We start from the raw sequence: 16,324 nt of genomic DNA on the forward strand, positions 1-16,324 counted from the left end.
AACGGCAAAAGATCCTCACTTTTGCCAGATAATGCCTATTTCACACCACACGATTTTTGCCCAGATTTTCGCTTGCCGACTGGTTGGTGCTAGATTTGCCGGCTCGCGCGCAACTCTGTGTTCGCTCAGCAACCGAAGCGAGATTTCTAGCATGTCAGATATCTGAATCCGAGTTGCCCGACTGGCCAGTGAGAAAAATGTGCATAACTTTAAATTTTGCTTAGTTATTTTTGCAGTCGATTAATCGCGATTAATCTCGATAAGAAATTTTAATCATGTGACCTCCCTACTTATTATAATAAAGGTAAGTACATGTCTGATTCTGGCCTGTAGCGAGCACTGGGGTAATGTTTTTAATCATAAGCAACTTAATTATCAGATCCTACCACAGGGTTGGCCTTGATATTTTAAATGGATTGGTGCATGGATTGGAAGCTTGCCCACTCTGTAATACCTGCCAAGTACTTGTTTCTGTCAAACACATACAGAATGTCCTAAATGCTTACATGAACGACTAGCTAATATCTTATGATTAAAATCAGTCTGAAAAGTTCATCTAAAGACCAGCAGGGAATGAAAAAGCGGATCAAGCCATAAAAAGTCAAAATACAGGCAAACTGAATAGAACACTTAGACCACTCCTTGAAAAACACCCCAACATCAATGTTAAACCAAGAGCACACCAAGGGCGACGCACAGACCATCAAAATAACCCACAAACACCTGACAAAATAAGAAAAAAAACCCAACCTGTGAAATCTAACAGCAAAACACCTGTTATGATAAAACACATTCTAATAGAATGACCCAAATACACCAAGGAAAGACAACAAGTACACATGCCTGAAACTATAAACACAAGAACAGGTTTAACCTACCTAGCAGCCATAAAATGAAAATATGAAAATAAAATAAGCAGACAAACATAATATCAGTCTTGCCATGGCGTTAAAATCCAAATAAATAATAAAGACCAGCATATTAAAGCAGTGCTTAAAAAGGACTATAGACTGATATATTAGATGAAATATCACCCTTCCTGTCGTGAATATAACCACTGTATAAACACAATGTAAAACTAAATTAAAAAGCAGGTATTGCTACTATTGCTATCTAATCTGCACAGATTCAAAAGCCTGTCTACAAGATTTAGCTTCTCATTGTTCCACACACCCAATAATAGCTCAAAAACGAAAGCAACTGAAAAGCGCCATGGCGTGAAGTTCTGTTGGATCCCTGGACACTGCGGCCTTAAAGGAAATGAAAAAGCAGACTTGAAGCAAGCTGTAACAAGCGGGGCACGCTGTAGCCTAGTGGTTAAGGTACTGGACTAGTAATCAGAAGGTCGATGGTTCAAGCCCCACCACTGCCAAGTTACTGCTGTTGGGCTCTTGAGCAAGGCCCTTAATCCTAAATTGCTCAAGACTGTATACCGTAACTGTAATGTAAGTCGGTTTGAATAGAGGCGTCTGCTAAAATGTAATGTAAATGTAATGTAACGTCCCCGCTCCAACATTGTCCTTACCCCACCATCTGATCTCAGACCAGCAAAAAATAAAAGCATACATCGCAGAAGCCTGGCAAATGGGGAAACACATACCACCAACAAACTATATGAGGATCCACCCTACCACAAATGCTGATAGAGCTCAATACCCCAAAAAACGATGGGAACAATGTATATACACAAGATGCCGCATAGGACACACCAGATTGGCCCTTACATTCCTGCTAAAATAAGACCATGCCCCTACTTGCCCCCCTCTGTGGATTAAATACTTCTATTAAACACACATCTTCTATTCATGCCAACAAATCACATCAGTACCCCCCCTCCAAACTGCTTAAGTTCTTAGACTCTTAGAAACGTCAAATAAGTTAGACCCTCATAGTCACACAAACACTCCTAACCACCATGCGCACATGGAAAAAATGGACCCACCACCTTTACGTTTCAACAATCTATTAGCTAGCCATGATAAAAGCCATTGCAGCCGACATGGCGTTAAGAATTAAACAAACACACCCAGACTGTTGCTTCCTATTGTTTTTGTGGTTCATTTTATAACCTAACCCCCTATTTCTGTTCCACAGTGTCGTTCCAGGGACCAATTTACACACACGGCGACAATTCTGCTGCCATGCCACCACAGGGCCTACTGGTACAACCAGAGATGCACCTTACCCACCCGACACACCCCGGTGAGCCACTAGACCGGCACCTGTATTGGTGCTTTTTCTTTTTTTAATTATGTTGAAGGTGCACGGGCTAGAATTTTGACTTTAGTGATTAGAAGGTAAAGTAACCATAACCATAGTTTTATAAAATACCAGCCATTAATCAGGGAGTCTGACATGCTTTTATTTCTTGGTAGTAAAAATTATAAATAAGTAAATAATTCCAACCAACAGTTATGAATATCATTCAGAATAAACAATGCTAACTACACATGCAGATATTGAAGCACTTTCTACAACTTTAGTTTATTATAAGATAAGGAAAATGTAAAAGTTCTACATTTATACTCTAACATGATGCAAAATGTCCAAACAGACTCCATGCTGATGTAAAACAGCTTCCTTTTTTTGTTTTGAATGTATAATAGTTCAGTAGTTTGTCATGATATAAATACACCAGCGAATGTTTCCTGTTTAGAATAGAATCTTATTTGTGAACAAAACTGGAGCATGCACACCGAGGGTGTGTTTCTAATCAGCACTGCAATTTTTTACACTTATTTTATCTCCCAATTTAGTCATTTCCAATTTCCGATTGTGAGTCCGCTGCCGCTTGTACAACCCCTATCTGATCAAGAATCAAGAACTCTTGACACGTACCAATCTGTTACCGCTTGTTATTACTAGAGATGCATGAGTACCGATACTGGTATCGGGTATTTGCCCGATACCACGCTCATTAACTTGTACTCGTACTCGCAAACGAGGCTCCGATACTAAACATCCGATACCGTGTGCCTAGTGCACGTTGCTGTGTCATGCCTGGTTCACACTACACGATTTTTACCCTGATTTTCGCTCGGCGACTGGTCGGCGCTAGATTTGCCGGCTCGGGAGCAACTCGGCGTTCGCTCGGCGATCAAAACTCGGCTCTCGATCGCTAAGTGTGAACTATCCAACAACTCGATCCGACCGGCTCGGAGAGCGCTCGGCGACCGGATCGAGTTTTCTAGCCTGTCAGATATCTGATCCAATAGGTATTGGTATCGGTATCGGCAAGTACAAAAATACATGTACTTGTACTCGGTTGAAAAAAAAAGGTATTGATGCATCCCTAGTTATTACCCGTCGGTGTTGGGTCATGTACGAAAAGCCACGCTAAGTGGCAGTTTCTGTGCCACCCCTGTGTGAGCAATGGTCTCAGTCTGGCCACCCCTATGAAAACTGTCTGGCTCCGCCACTGTCCACAGATGAAAAAGAAGCAGACGAAATAGCTGATAAGAGATGAAGGACTAATTCAGTCGTGTATTCAGCTTGTATTTCTTGCCAATTTTGGTGTTTTTGGCAGTTTTACTGACATTTGTATTATTCATATCGATATCGGAATTATATCGTATTGACCGAAATTAGGAGTTATATCGTGATATAAATTTTAGCCATATCGTCCAGCCCTATTTTTATGTATTTCCCCGACTTAAAACAATCAGTAACAAACAAACAGGGTAACCCTACTAATTTAAGTACAGTATATACTTTAAAAGGCTTTCAGTTAGACTTTGAATTAAGTGTCTCTTCTTTTTGAAGCAGTATTTGTCAGATTGGGCACTGATGTTTGATTAGAAGGCCTGGCTCGCAATCAACATTGCGGTTAATCCCAGCACTGTTTAATTTGGTGGAGATCAAAGCTCTGTGCCGTAAACCTTGCTTTGATGGAACTCATTTTGTCTTGCATGAACAGAAGAGGGCAGTGTGACTGAAGAATTACCAGTTCTATACTAGCCTGTGGCAATGTACCAGTGTACAGTACGTACACTGTAATGCCAAATGTATGTGTTCAGGTGTTTTATAACCCTCATTGATAACTGGTATATTAAATCAGTTAGAGACAACAGTTTAAGGAAGGGTCTGATCTGGTATGAGTGTGACCCTGCACACAAAGCATGCTCCACGGAGACAGTTGTAGCTTAGTGGTTAAGGTATCAGACTGGTGACTTGGACCAGGCAGTGTACACAAGATGCCGTATTGGACACACCAGAATAACACACATTACTGATAAAAGGGGAAGCTGCTCTATATTGTGCATGTATCATTTATGACCACGAGAGACAACAGATCCTAACATCAAAGACTATAAAGGAACTATTAAACAACACAAAAGCAGAAACACGTCTAACATTCCTGTTAATAACAAAACTAAAGCAGCACATACACAGATGAGGCATAACGTTATGACCACTGACCGATGAAGTGTATAACACTGATTATCTCTTCATCACAGCACCTGTTAGTGGGTGGGATATATTAGGCAGCAAGTGAACATTTTATCCTCGAAGTTGATGTTAGAAGCAGGAAAAATGGACAAGCGTGAGGATTTGAGCGAGTTTGACAAGGGCCAAATTGTGATGGCTGGACGACTGGGTCAGAGCATCTCCAAAACTGCAGCTCTTGTGCGGTGTTCCCGGTCTGCAGTGGTCAGTATCTGTCAAAAGTGGAACAGTGGCTCATTGATGCACGTGGGGAGCGAAGCCTACTTAAATTGCTGAAGAAGTTAATGCTGGTTCTGATAGAAAGGTGTCAGAATACACAGTGTGTCGCAGTTGCAGGGCTGTTTTGGCAGCAAAAGGGGGACCAACAATATTAGGAAGGGGGTCATAATGTAATGCCTGATCTGTGTATAAGGGTAAACAAAATCTGCGCTTATGTGCCGGTTGCGCTGTTGTTTCCTATGGAGTGAGGCGTTGGTCTTGTGATTTTTGCGATTGGCGCGGCACTCGAAGTTCACCTGAGTGCTCCACCACTGCCAATTTGCCAGTGTTGGGCCCCTGAGCAAGACCCTTAACCCTCACTTATTTGCATCACATTATGTCACAAATGTAAGTTGCTTTGAATAAAAGCATCTGCATCTGCTAAATGCCATGAACAATGTGGTGGAGCATAAAATATTGGGCAATTACAAAACTTAGTCATGGATTAAGTTAAATAGTAATGCTGGGTAACGATGGTTTTGAAAAACGGGCTACAGTCAGTAATTGTATACAAAAGGTAATCTGTATTCTGTGTGTAGCTGTATAATAACAAGTACATATACATGGCAGATAGACGTACCTTATACAATTTAGCTGAGTGTATAATAGCCAGAATTGATACTTTTACTACACAACACCATCATGACTAATCAGTTGTACCCTCTTTTGCAGGCTTGCACCCCCACCAGTCAGGAGGCCCCTTACCTAACCCTGCGCTTTACGCTGCTCCGCCTGTCTCAATCTCACCAGGCCAGCCACCCCCACAGCAACTGCTACCTCCCCCTTTCTACCCCCCACCAGGTGTCATGACATTCAGCAACACCAACTATCCCTACCCTGCTGGAGCTACACTACCCCACATGTACCCTAACCCACAGGTAACACACTTCATTATCATCAGCATCTTCTTATTTACTGGTTTTACCCCCCCTTACTCATCTCACTGGTAATCTCTGTGTTCTCTTCAGGCTCAGTCACAGGTGTATGGTGGAGTGACGTATTTTGACACGGTACAACAACAGGCTCAGCCGAAACCCTCACCACCGCGGCGCACCTCGCAGCCGGTCACAGTAAAACCCCCTCCTCCAGAGGTGAGCCTCCCTGACAAATCCATACCCACAGGTTTTGACAAATGACCCTCTTTAGGGGACTAGGTCTAGTCGTTTTGGATGCTCCATGCTTGGTAAAGTCAGGCTTGTACTTGCGGTTGGATGTATGTTTTTAAAATGACCTCACAGGACACCCAGGTGGCACAGCTGGATAATCCGCTAGCACCCCAGCGCTGAGATTCTGAGCCCCCGGGTTTAAATCTAGGCTCTGCTACCTGTCAGCTGGGCACCCTCTAGCAGGCACAATTGGCTTCTAGTCTGCTTGGTGGAAAAGACTGGACTAAGGGATGGGGTTATCAATGCTGTGTAAGGACTCTGGTTGCCAGGGAGGAGCGCTGAGTTCGGGGCGTGGCTCTCCATTTGCAAATCCACTGAAGCAGGGGTGAATAAGAAGGGATTGATTGACTGCACACATCGGAGGGCAAATATACACCCTCCTTGGACAACGTCGGGGTCCCTAGCAGTGGATTGGCTACGCTACTTTGGGAGAAAAGGGGGTAAAATGCACTGACCTCATATCTGGTCAAGTATTCCAATCACTGGTCTGTAAAAAAATAACACTGCTCATTGGTGGGATTGCAATGCTATCTTTTAGTCTTACTGAGTTTGTGTGTTTGGAGGTGGGTTGGGCAGCATTGGCTTACCTCACAAGCATATGTTATGGCCGCTCAGGTGGCGCAGCGGTAAAGCACGCTAGCACACCAGAGCTGACGTTTTAAACTCGTCGGTTCGAAAATCAGCTCTGCCATCCAGCAGACTGGGCGACTACACGAACAACGATCGACTGTTGTTCATAAAGGGTGGGAGCCGGAGCCGGGACATCATAACTGATGCAATACAACCTCCACTGGCTGACTGATGGGGCCTGCACAGAGTCGAGGAATAATTCTGATCAGGGTGTGGCTCTTCGTACACAAAGCTGATCCACATATGAACTCGCCTCGTGCAGGTGTAAAGATGCAGTCGGCTACTGCACACAGGTCGGAGGGGGCGTGCGTCAGTCTCGCTCTTCTCAATCAGGAGTGTAGATCAGCATCATCAGTAGATAGGAGGTGTAATGCAATCGGGTTATTAGGTGCAACTACAGGGGTTGGACAATGAAACTGAAACACCTGGTTTTAGACCACAATAATTTATTAGTATGGTGTAGGGCCTCCTTTTGTGGCCAATACAGCGTCAATTCATCTTGGAAATGACATATACAAGTCCTGCACAGTGGTCAGAGGGATTTTAAGCCATTGTTCTTGCAGGATAGTGGCCAGGTCACTACGTGATGCTGGTGGAGGAAAACGTTTCCTGACTCGCTTCTCCAAAACACCCCAAAGTGGCTCAATAATATTTAGATCTGGTGACTGTGCAGGCCATGGGAGATGTTCAACTTCACTTTCATGTTCATCAAACCAATCTTTCACCAGTCTTGCTGTGTGTATTGGTGCATTGTCATCCTGATACACGGCACCGCCTTCAGGATACAATGTTTGAACCATTGGATGCACATGGTCCTCCAGAATGGTTCGGTAGTCCTTGGCAGTGACGCGCCCATCTAGCACAAGTATTGGGCCAAGGGAATGCCATGATATGGCAGCCCAAACCATCACTGATCCACCCCCATGCTTCACTCTGGGCATGCAACAGTCTGGGTGGTACGCTTCTTTGGGGCTTCTCCACACCGTAACTCTCCCGGATGTGGGGAAAACAGTAAAGGTGGACTCATCAGAGAACAATACATGTTTCACATTGTCCACAGCCCAAGATTTGCGCTCCTTGCACCATTGAAACCGACGTTTGGCATCGGCACGAGTGACCAAAGGTTTGGCTATAGCAGCCCGGCCGTGTATATTGACCCTGTGGAGCTCCCGACGGACAGTTCTGGTGGAAACAGGAGAGTCGAGGTGCACATTTAATTCTGCCGTGATTTGGGCAGCCGTGGTTTTATGTTTTTTGGATACAATCCGGGTTAGCACCCGAACATCCCTTTCAGACAGCTTCCTCTTGCGTCCACAGTTAATCCTGTTGGATGTGGTTTGTCCTTCTTGGTGGTATGCTGACATTACCCTGGATACCGTGGCTCTTGATACATCACAAAGACTTGCTGTCTTGGTCACAGATGCGCCAGCAAGACGTGCACCAACAATTTGTCCTCTTTTGAACTCTGGTATGTCACCCATAATGTTGTGTGCATTGCAATATTTTGAGCAAAACTGTGCTCTTACCCTGCTAATTGAACCTTCACACTCTGCTCTTACTGGTGCAATGTGCAATTAATGAAGATTGGCCACCAGACTGGTCCAATTTAGCCATGAAACCTCCCACACTAAAATGACAGGTGTTTCAGTTTCATTGTCCAACCCCTGTAGATTGGGAGGAAAATTGGGGAAAATGCATGTGTTATATTTTATCTTCTTGAAGGAGTTGGTATCATTTGAAAGCATAGACTGACCTAGCACAAGGTGAATTTAGCTTCTAAAACAATTGTGAGCTTCGGGTTGACCAACGTTTGTCCATATAAGGTATTGCATACGTTTTTGGTGGAGTCAGTATAGCCCTATATTTTCTTATATGAGCTGTGCTGAAATTATATGTCACTCTGCCAACAGACTTTTACAACCTGCCTGTATACACTTAAGTGGCCAGTAAATTAAACTCCTGGATTGGTCTCAAATGTTTTACAAATAGGCATATGAGTAAGCCACTTCTCCCAGAGGTGTGTCACTGCTGGCATTTTCACATTTTTTTTTCAGTGCAAATACAAGTCTTACTATCAATCTGAGTAGCGCTTAGAGCAGGGGTGTCAAACTCATTTTCACCGAGGGCCACATCAGCATTATGGTTGTCCTCAAAGGGCCGTTTGTAACTGTACGACTGTATAAATGTAACTACCTCTTAACATACACCGGACGAGGCATAACATTATGACCAGTGAAGTGAATAACACTGATTATCTCTTCATCACGACACCTGTTAGTGGGTGGGATATATTAGGCTGCAAGTAAACATTTTATCCTCAAAGTTGATGTGTTAGAAAAATGGACAGGTGTAAAGATTTGAGTGAGTTTGACAAGGGCCAAATTGTGATTGCTAGATCGCTCTTGTGGGGTGTTCCCGGTCTGCAGTGGTCAGTATCTATCAAAAGTGGTCCAAGGAAGGAAAAATGGTAATCCAGTGACAGGGTCATGGGCGGCCAAGACTCATTGATGCACGTGGGGAGCGAAGGCTGGCCCGTGTGGTCCGATCCAACAGATGAGCTACTGTAGCTCAAATTGCTGAAGAAGTTAATGCTGGTTCTGATAGAAAGGTGTCAGAATACAGATTGAGCTGCGCAGGTGGCTCAGCGGTAAAACACGCTAGCACACCAGAGCTGACATTTCGAACTCATCCAGCTGGGCTGGGCATATATATGAACAACGATTGGCTTGTTGTTCATACAGGGTGGGAGCCGGATAGAGAGCTCATAACTGATGCAATTACGACCTCTGCTGACTGGTTGATTGCACCAGCACAGAGTCAAGAAATAATGTGCACAGGGTGTGGCTCTCCTTACACAAAGCTGATCCACATATGAACTCACCTCATGCGAGTGACCGCGCGTGAGTCTTACTCACCTCAAACAGAAGTGGCGATTAGCATCAGTAGAGAGGAAGCATAATGCAACTGGGTAACTGGATATGACTAGATTGGGGAGTAAAGTTGAGAAAATGCAAAAAAATTATATACAAAATCCCAAGGTTGCCATGACGTGCTGTAATGTCCACTTTAAGGCTGCGTATATATTTGACTTCAGTTGTAGGTGACATTTTCTTATATTCTTATACTTATATGTGTCTTTGTGCTGCAGGACCAGAATAGGAAGCAGAGTGAGGAGGTGCGTTCCTAGCTGCTGCTAAAAGAAGTGACGGCTGCATCGCTGACTTCCAGGACCAGCACCACTCGTGGATGAATTGATGTTTTATTTTTGCTTTTATTTGCCTTTTTTGTCGCTTTTTTTTATCTTAATACTTTTAATCATTTCATCAGCCATGTCCGCGGATAATTTCTCAAGAGCGTCGGTTAACTCGCCCTAATGTGTATATGCTGTGTTATCACTATCTCATAATCAGACATATTTATCTTTGGTTAAGGCACGGTGTAAAGCGGGAGGTTTACTGCAGGGAATATTGAATATGATTAGATATCATAATAATTCAAGCCGTTGTTTTAGATCGGAAAGGCATTGACGGGGTGAGAGTTAGTGCAGCCTGAATATACTGTAGGATGAAACATGTTCAGGATTGTTGAGTTCTGCCTGTTTTTTTGGCTTTGCCAGATGTGTATTATTCCTAATGAAGAATTGAACCTGCATGATCACACTTTCCGCCACCTTTAAGTTTTCCATAAATGCGATGCGAAAGCCGAACTGTTAGTACGTTCAGAAAGCAAAAAGTTCAACTAGTTATACATGATGCTTTTTTCAAGTATGTATTTAAAATATAATTTGCTGAATTTAGATATACGGATATTGCATGTAGCGTCTTTAATAGCATTCACGTTCAGCATTAGAGGGCAAATTGTTGGGCCTGGCAGTCTATGCATTTCATTTCCTGCACCCCTTTTCCTCTTTATATGTGTACTGGTAAGGAAGTAAGGCAATACACTGATCAGCCATAACATTAAAACCACCTCCTTGTTTCTACACACACTGTCATTTCATCAGCTCCACTTGTAGTTCTACAATTACTGACTGTAGTCCAGCTGTTTCTCTACATACGTTTAAGACCCCCACAGAGCAGGTATTATTTGGGTGGTGGATCATTAGTGTGTGTTGTGCTGGTATGAGTGGATCAGACACAGCAGCTCTGCTGGAGTTTTTAAATACCGTGTCCACTCACTGTCCACTCTATTAGACACTGTAAAGTCGGAGACGATCGCCCATCTATTGCTGTTTGAGTTGGTCATCTTCTAGACCTTCATCAGTGGTCACAGGACGCTGCCCACGGGGCGCTGTTGTCTGGATATTTTTGGTTGGTGGACTATTCTCAGTCCAGCACTGACAGTGAGGTGTTTAAAACTCCATCAGCATTGCTGTGTCTTATCCACTCATACCAGCACCATGTCAGTGTCACTGCAGTGCTGAGAATGATCCACCACCCAAATGATACCTACTCTGTAGTGGTCCTGGGAGAGTCCTGACCATTGAAGAACATGGTGAAAGGGGGGTAACAAAGCATGCAGATAAACAGATGGACTACAGTCAGTAATTGTAGATATACAAAGTGCTCCTATATGGTAAGTGGAGCTGATAAAGTGGACAGTGAGTGTAGAAACAAGGAGGTGGTTTTAATGTTATGGCTGATCAGTGTATGTTTTCGGGCTTTAGACATTCTGGCAACCCAGCTGAGTGCAAATGGAGCCACAGATCTAAATAGATTTTTTTTGGGGTGTAGAATAAAGCACACAGAAATACATCACCATGCACCTTTAACTTCGTATTAAGTTGTGTCTAACTTTTGAATTAGCATTTATTTTAATGATTTTAAAAGGAATAGTCATACCCTTTTTATTTTCAAGTTCTGTAAATTCTTTGTATGGTGCTAGACTCGTGTACGGAGAGACGAACCCTCTGACGAACTTCGTATCCTTAGCGACGTACTGTGTTAAAACGATACTGTAATACCAGACAGCACCTTTAAATTTGCCTGAAACTGAATTACTTGACAGTGCTACTGCTCGATTATAGCTTTCTAGTGTAGATGTATGTAATAAAGTAAAAATGTACTAATAATAAAGCCTGTGATATTATAAGCGGTCATACTATATATATATATAACTCTTAGTAAAATACTGTCACAGTAAACGAAGCAGGGATTACAAGCCTGTCTTTCATTATAGTTAATAATATAACCGAGTTAACTTGCAATTATCAGTTGGTCGCGATTTGTGTTTTTTCGATTGTTGTTTCGTCCTTTTAGAGCTCTGTACAGGCTTGCATGAGCACACAGCGACATTAATTCAAAAGAAAAGCAGTTCTAGCTGGGCGCCGGGGGCTACAAGGCTATTCCCACGTGTCCTTTAAATGGTTCCCTTTATCATTCGCTCCCGATGGTCTGCCAGTATAACGGAAATCCCTCTCTCTCTCTCTCTCTCTCTCTCTCTCTCTCTCTGTTATCAGTGTTTCAACGTGGCTCAAGGTGGTAATTCGTTCCTTTCTATGCCTTAAAAATTGGTTTAACATATCTGTCCTGATTGACTAGACCTGTCAGCACTGTGAGGGGCATGTATGTTTCATAGGTGTTTAAATATATTAAAGTGTTAATTTTTTCGTGCAAGAATTTTGTCAAGAGAAATATTAAACCAGACTCATGGAATTCTGTGCATGTGTGTGTTTTTTAACAAGAATAAGGTGTCTAGACACGCAGAGAATGTGTGATCGGCAGATGAAGAGTGGCATCATCCAGCAGAACTGTGAGACTGAGGTTTTATACGACGACTGTTACCAAGGTGCTGCAGATGGCTACATTGTTTTAGAATCAGTGAGTTAATTGTTTGTGCCTCATTGGGATTGAAGCGACTCTTCACCATAAGAACTTGCAGGGGGCATAAACATAAACCCAAAACAGCGAAGAGCTGTAAGTTCTATTTAGATTTATCTTTGTGTCTGTTCTTCTTGATGTTAGGGCAAGACAGTACAGGTTAAAATTGGCTGCAATTTTTCAGTGTTTCAGTTGCGTATATACACCGACCAGACATAACATTATGACCACTGACAGGTGAAGTGAATAACACTGATTATCTCTTCATCACGGCACCTGTTAGTAGGTGGGATATATTAGGCAGCAAGTGAACATTTTATCCTCAGTTGATGTGTTAGAAACAGGAAAAATGAAGGATTTGAGCGATGGCTAGACGACTGGGTCAGAGCAAATCCAAAACTGCAGCTCTTGTGGGGTGTTCCCGGTCTGCAGTGGTCAGTATCTTTCAAAAGTGGACCAAGGAAGGAACAGTGGTAAACCAGCGACGGCTCATTGATGCACGTGGGGAGTGAAGGCTGGCCAGTGTGGTCCAAACCAAGTTAACGCTGGCTCTGATAGAAAGGTGTCCCAGTACACAGTGAATCGCAGTTTGTTACGTATGGGCCTGCATAGCCGCAGACCAGTCAGGGTGCCCATGCTGACCCCTGTCCACCACCGAAAGCGCCAACAATGGGCACGTGAGCATCGGAACTGGACCACAGAGCAATGGAAGAAGGTGGCCTGGTCTGATGAATCACGTTTTCTTTTACATCACGTGGATGGTCGGGTGTGTGTGCGTGGCTTACCTGGAGAACACATGGCACCAGGATGCACTATGGGAAGAAGGCAAGCCGGCGGAGGCAGTGTGATGCTTTGGGCAATGTTCTGCTGGGAAACCTTGGGTCCTGCCATCCATGTGGGTGTTACTTTGACACGTACCACCTACCTGAGCATTGTTGCAGACCATGTACACCCTTTCATGGAAACAATATTCCCTGATGGCTGTGGCCTCTTTCAGAAGGATAATGCACCCTGCCACAAAGCAAAAATGCTTCAGGAATGGTCTGAGGAGCACAACAACAAGTTTGAGGTGTTGACTTGGCTTCCAGATTCCCCAGATCTCAATCCAATCGAGCATCTGTCTGATGTGCTGGACAAACAAGTCCAATCCATGGAGGCCCCACCTCACAACTTACAGGAGTTAAAGGATCTGCTGCTAACATCTTGGTGCCAGAAACAACAGCACACCTTCAGGGGTCTAGTGAAGTCCATGCCTCGATGGGTCAGGGCTGTTTTGGCAGCAAAAGTGGGGACTAGGAAGGTGGTCAATGTTATGCCTTATCGGTGTATGTATTTACACAGGTTTTTGGTTGCATTGCAATTATATATTTTTTGCCTCCCAATCTAGTTGCTTCCAATTTTTTGATTGAAGCTTCAACCACTGCTTGTGAAACACACCTCAAGCAAATTAAATCATTTTATTTTATGTCCCGTTTGTCCACATCAACCAGAGGATAAAAGTCAATTAGTCTGAAGTTGAAAGTGCTTACAGTTCTTAACTGGCTGTTAAACTTGGTTAACTCGTTAATTTCAAACACAATCATGAACACTGGCATGTTTTTGAACTGTGGGAGGAAAACCGGCGCTCCCACAGGAAACCCACGGCAAACTCCACACAGAAAGGACCCGGATCGCTCCACTCAGGAACTGAACCCAGGACCTTCTTGCTGTGAGGCAACGGTGCTACCCACCAAGCCACTGTGTCCACACTGAAAGGACTTCAAAAACCTCAAGGTAAGCAAACACAGATTGTGGCAAAAGGTTGGTAGTACCTAGTCAGTTGTGTATGAAATGTTGTGCAAGTTTAACCAAAATAGGACTTTTATTATAGATGTAGACCAGTAGTGTCAGGGGAAAAACAGCTCCAAGGAATATACAGTGCCTTGCAAAAGTATTCACCCCCTGGGCATTTTTCGTGTTTTATTGGCTCACAACGTGAAATTAAAATGGATTGTTTGAGGGTTTGCATCATTTCATTTACAGAACAGGCCTACAACTTTGAAGCTGTGAATTTTTTTTATTGTGAAGCAAACAACAAATAGGACAAAATAACAGAAATGTGCATAACTATTCACCCCCCTAATGTCAGTACTTTGTAGAGCCACCTTTTGCAGCGATTATAGCTGCAAGTCACTTTGGATAAGTCTGTATGAGTTTGCCACATCTAGCCACTGGGATTTTTGCCCATTCCTCAAGTCAAAACTGCTCCAGCTCTTTCAAGCTGGATGGTTTTCGCTGGTGAACAGCAATCTTCAAGTCTGACCACGGATTCTCAATTGGATTGAGGTCTGGGCTTTGACTAGGCCATTCCAACACGTTTAAATGTTTCGCCTTAAACCACTCGAGTGTTGCTTTTGCAGTATGCTTAGGGTCATTGTCCTGCTGAAAGGTAAACCTCCGTCCCAGTCTCAAATCACTGGCAGACTGAAACAGGTTTTGCTCAAGAATATCCCTGTATTTAGCACCATCCATCTTTCCCTCGATTCTGACCAGTTTTCCAGTCCCTGCTGCTGAGAAACATCCCCACAGCATGATGCTGCCACCACCATGTTTCCCTGTGGGAATGGTGTTCTTGGGGTGATGAGATGTGTTGGGTTTGCGCCAGACATAGAGTTTTCCTTGGTGGCCAAAAAGTTCAATTTTAGTCTCATCTGACCAGAGCACCTTTCTCCATACATTTGGGGGAGTCTTTCATATGCTTTTTGGCAAACTCAAAACGTTCTTTCCTATTTTTATCTTTAAGTTATGGCTTTTTTCTGGCCACCCTTCCATAAAGCCCAGCTCTGTGGAGTGTACGGCTTATTGTGGTCCTATGGACAGATACTCCAGTCTGTGCTGTGGAACTCTGCAGCTCCTTCAGGGTTACCTGCGGTCTCTGTGCTGCCTCTCTTATTATTGCCCTCCTTGCCTGGTCTTGGCAGATTTGTTGTGGTACCATGTTCTTTCCATTTGATGATGATGGATTTGATTGTGCTTCGGGGGATCGTCAAATATTTGGAAATTTTTCTATAACCCAACCCTGACTTGTACTTCCCAACAACTTTATCCCTGACTTGTTTGGAGAGCTCCTTGGTCTTCATGGTTTTGTTTGGTTAGTGGTGCCTCTTGCTAAGTGGTATTGCAGCCTCTGGGGCCTTTCAGAAAAGGTGTATATATACTGACAGATCATGTGACACTTAGATTGCACACAGGTGAACTGTATTTCACTAATTATGTGACTTCTGAAGGTAATTGGTTGCACCAGAACTTTTTAGGGGCTTCATAGCAAAGGGGGTGAATACATACGCACAAGCTATTTTCCAGTTTATTATTTCAAATTTTCACATTTCACCTCACCAACTTAAATTACTTTGTGCAGATCTATTACATAAAATTCAGATTAAAAAAACATTTAAATTACAGGCTGTAATTTAACAAAAGAGGTAAAAAGCCAAGGGGGTGAATACTTTTGCAAGGAACTGTACCTTGTAAATGCAAAATCCACAGCAAAACTTCTTCTTCTTCCTCAGCCTTTGTCCCGTTCGGTTGCGGGGTCGGCTCTCGGCGGATCGTGATCTGCGTTATTGATTTGGCACAATTTTTACGCCGGATGCCCTTCTTGACACAACCCTCCCTATTATATCCGGGCTTGGGACCGGAACTACGATGCACTGGTTTGTGCATCTAACGGCTAGGTATCTATAGGACAATTCAGTGTTTCCAATTAGCCTGGTGGCATGTTTTTGGACTGTGGGAGGAAACCGGAGCACCCGGAGGAAACCCCCGCGGGGACACGGGGAGAACATGCAAACTCCGCACAGAAAGGACCCGGACCGCCCCACCTGGGGATCGAACCCAGGACCTTCTTGCTGTGAGGCGACAGTGCTACCCACTAATCCACAGCAAAACAAATGAAAATAATGAGCATAAACGTGAGTCAATATTTAAGACAGGATTTACATATAGAAAAGGCAAATGAAAACCAAC

The 16,324-nt window shown here is 43.6% G+C and overlaps 1 protein-coding gene across 1 annotated transcript in view; it reads left to right on the forward strand.

The window, feature by feature from the left end:
• The window catches only part of casc3 (casc3 exon junction complex subunit), a 38,606-nt gene extending 26,452 nt beyond the window's left edge, over window positions 1-12,154 (forward strand). The window contains exons 10-13 of the mRNA XM_063019080.1: window positions 2,095-2,202; window positions 5,377-5,582; window positions 5,673-5,795; window positions 9,649-12,154. Coding sequence (XP_062875150.1) covers window positions 2,095-2,202; window positions 5,377-5,582; window positions 5,673-5,795; window positions 9,649-9,687 — 476 coding nt within the window. The 3' untranslated portion in view covers window positions 9,688-12,154. The remainder of the gene's footprint in view (window positions 1-2,094; window positions 2,203-5,376; window positions 5,583-5,672; window positions 5,796-9,648) is intronic.
• Window positions 12,155-16,324: the final 4,170 nt, after the last annotated feature.

This window comes from Trichomycterus rosablanca, chromosome 22 (assembly GCF_030014385.1).
Source record: "Trichomycterus rosablanca isolate fTriRos1 chromosome 22, fTriRos1.hap1, whole genome shotgun sequence".
Classification (NCBI taxonomy): domain Eukaryota; kingdom Metazoa; phylum Chordata; class Actinopteri; order Siluriformes; family Trichomycteridae; genus Trichomycterus; species Trichomycterus rosablanca.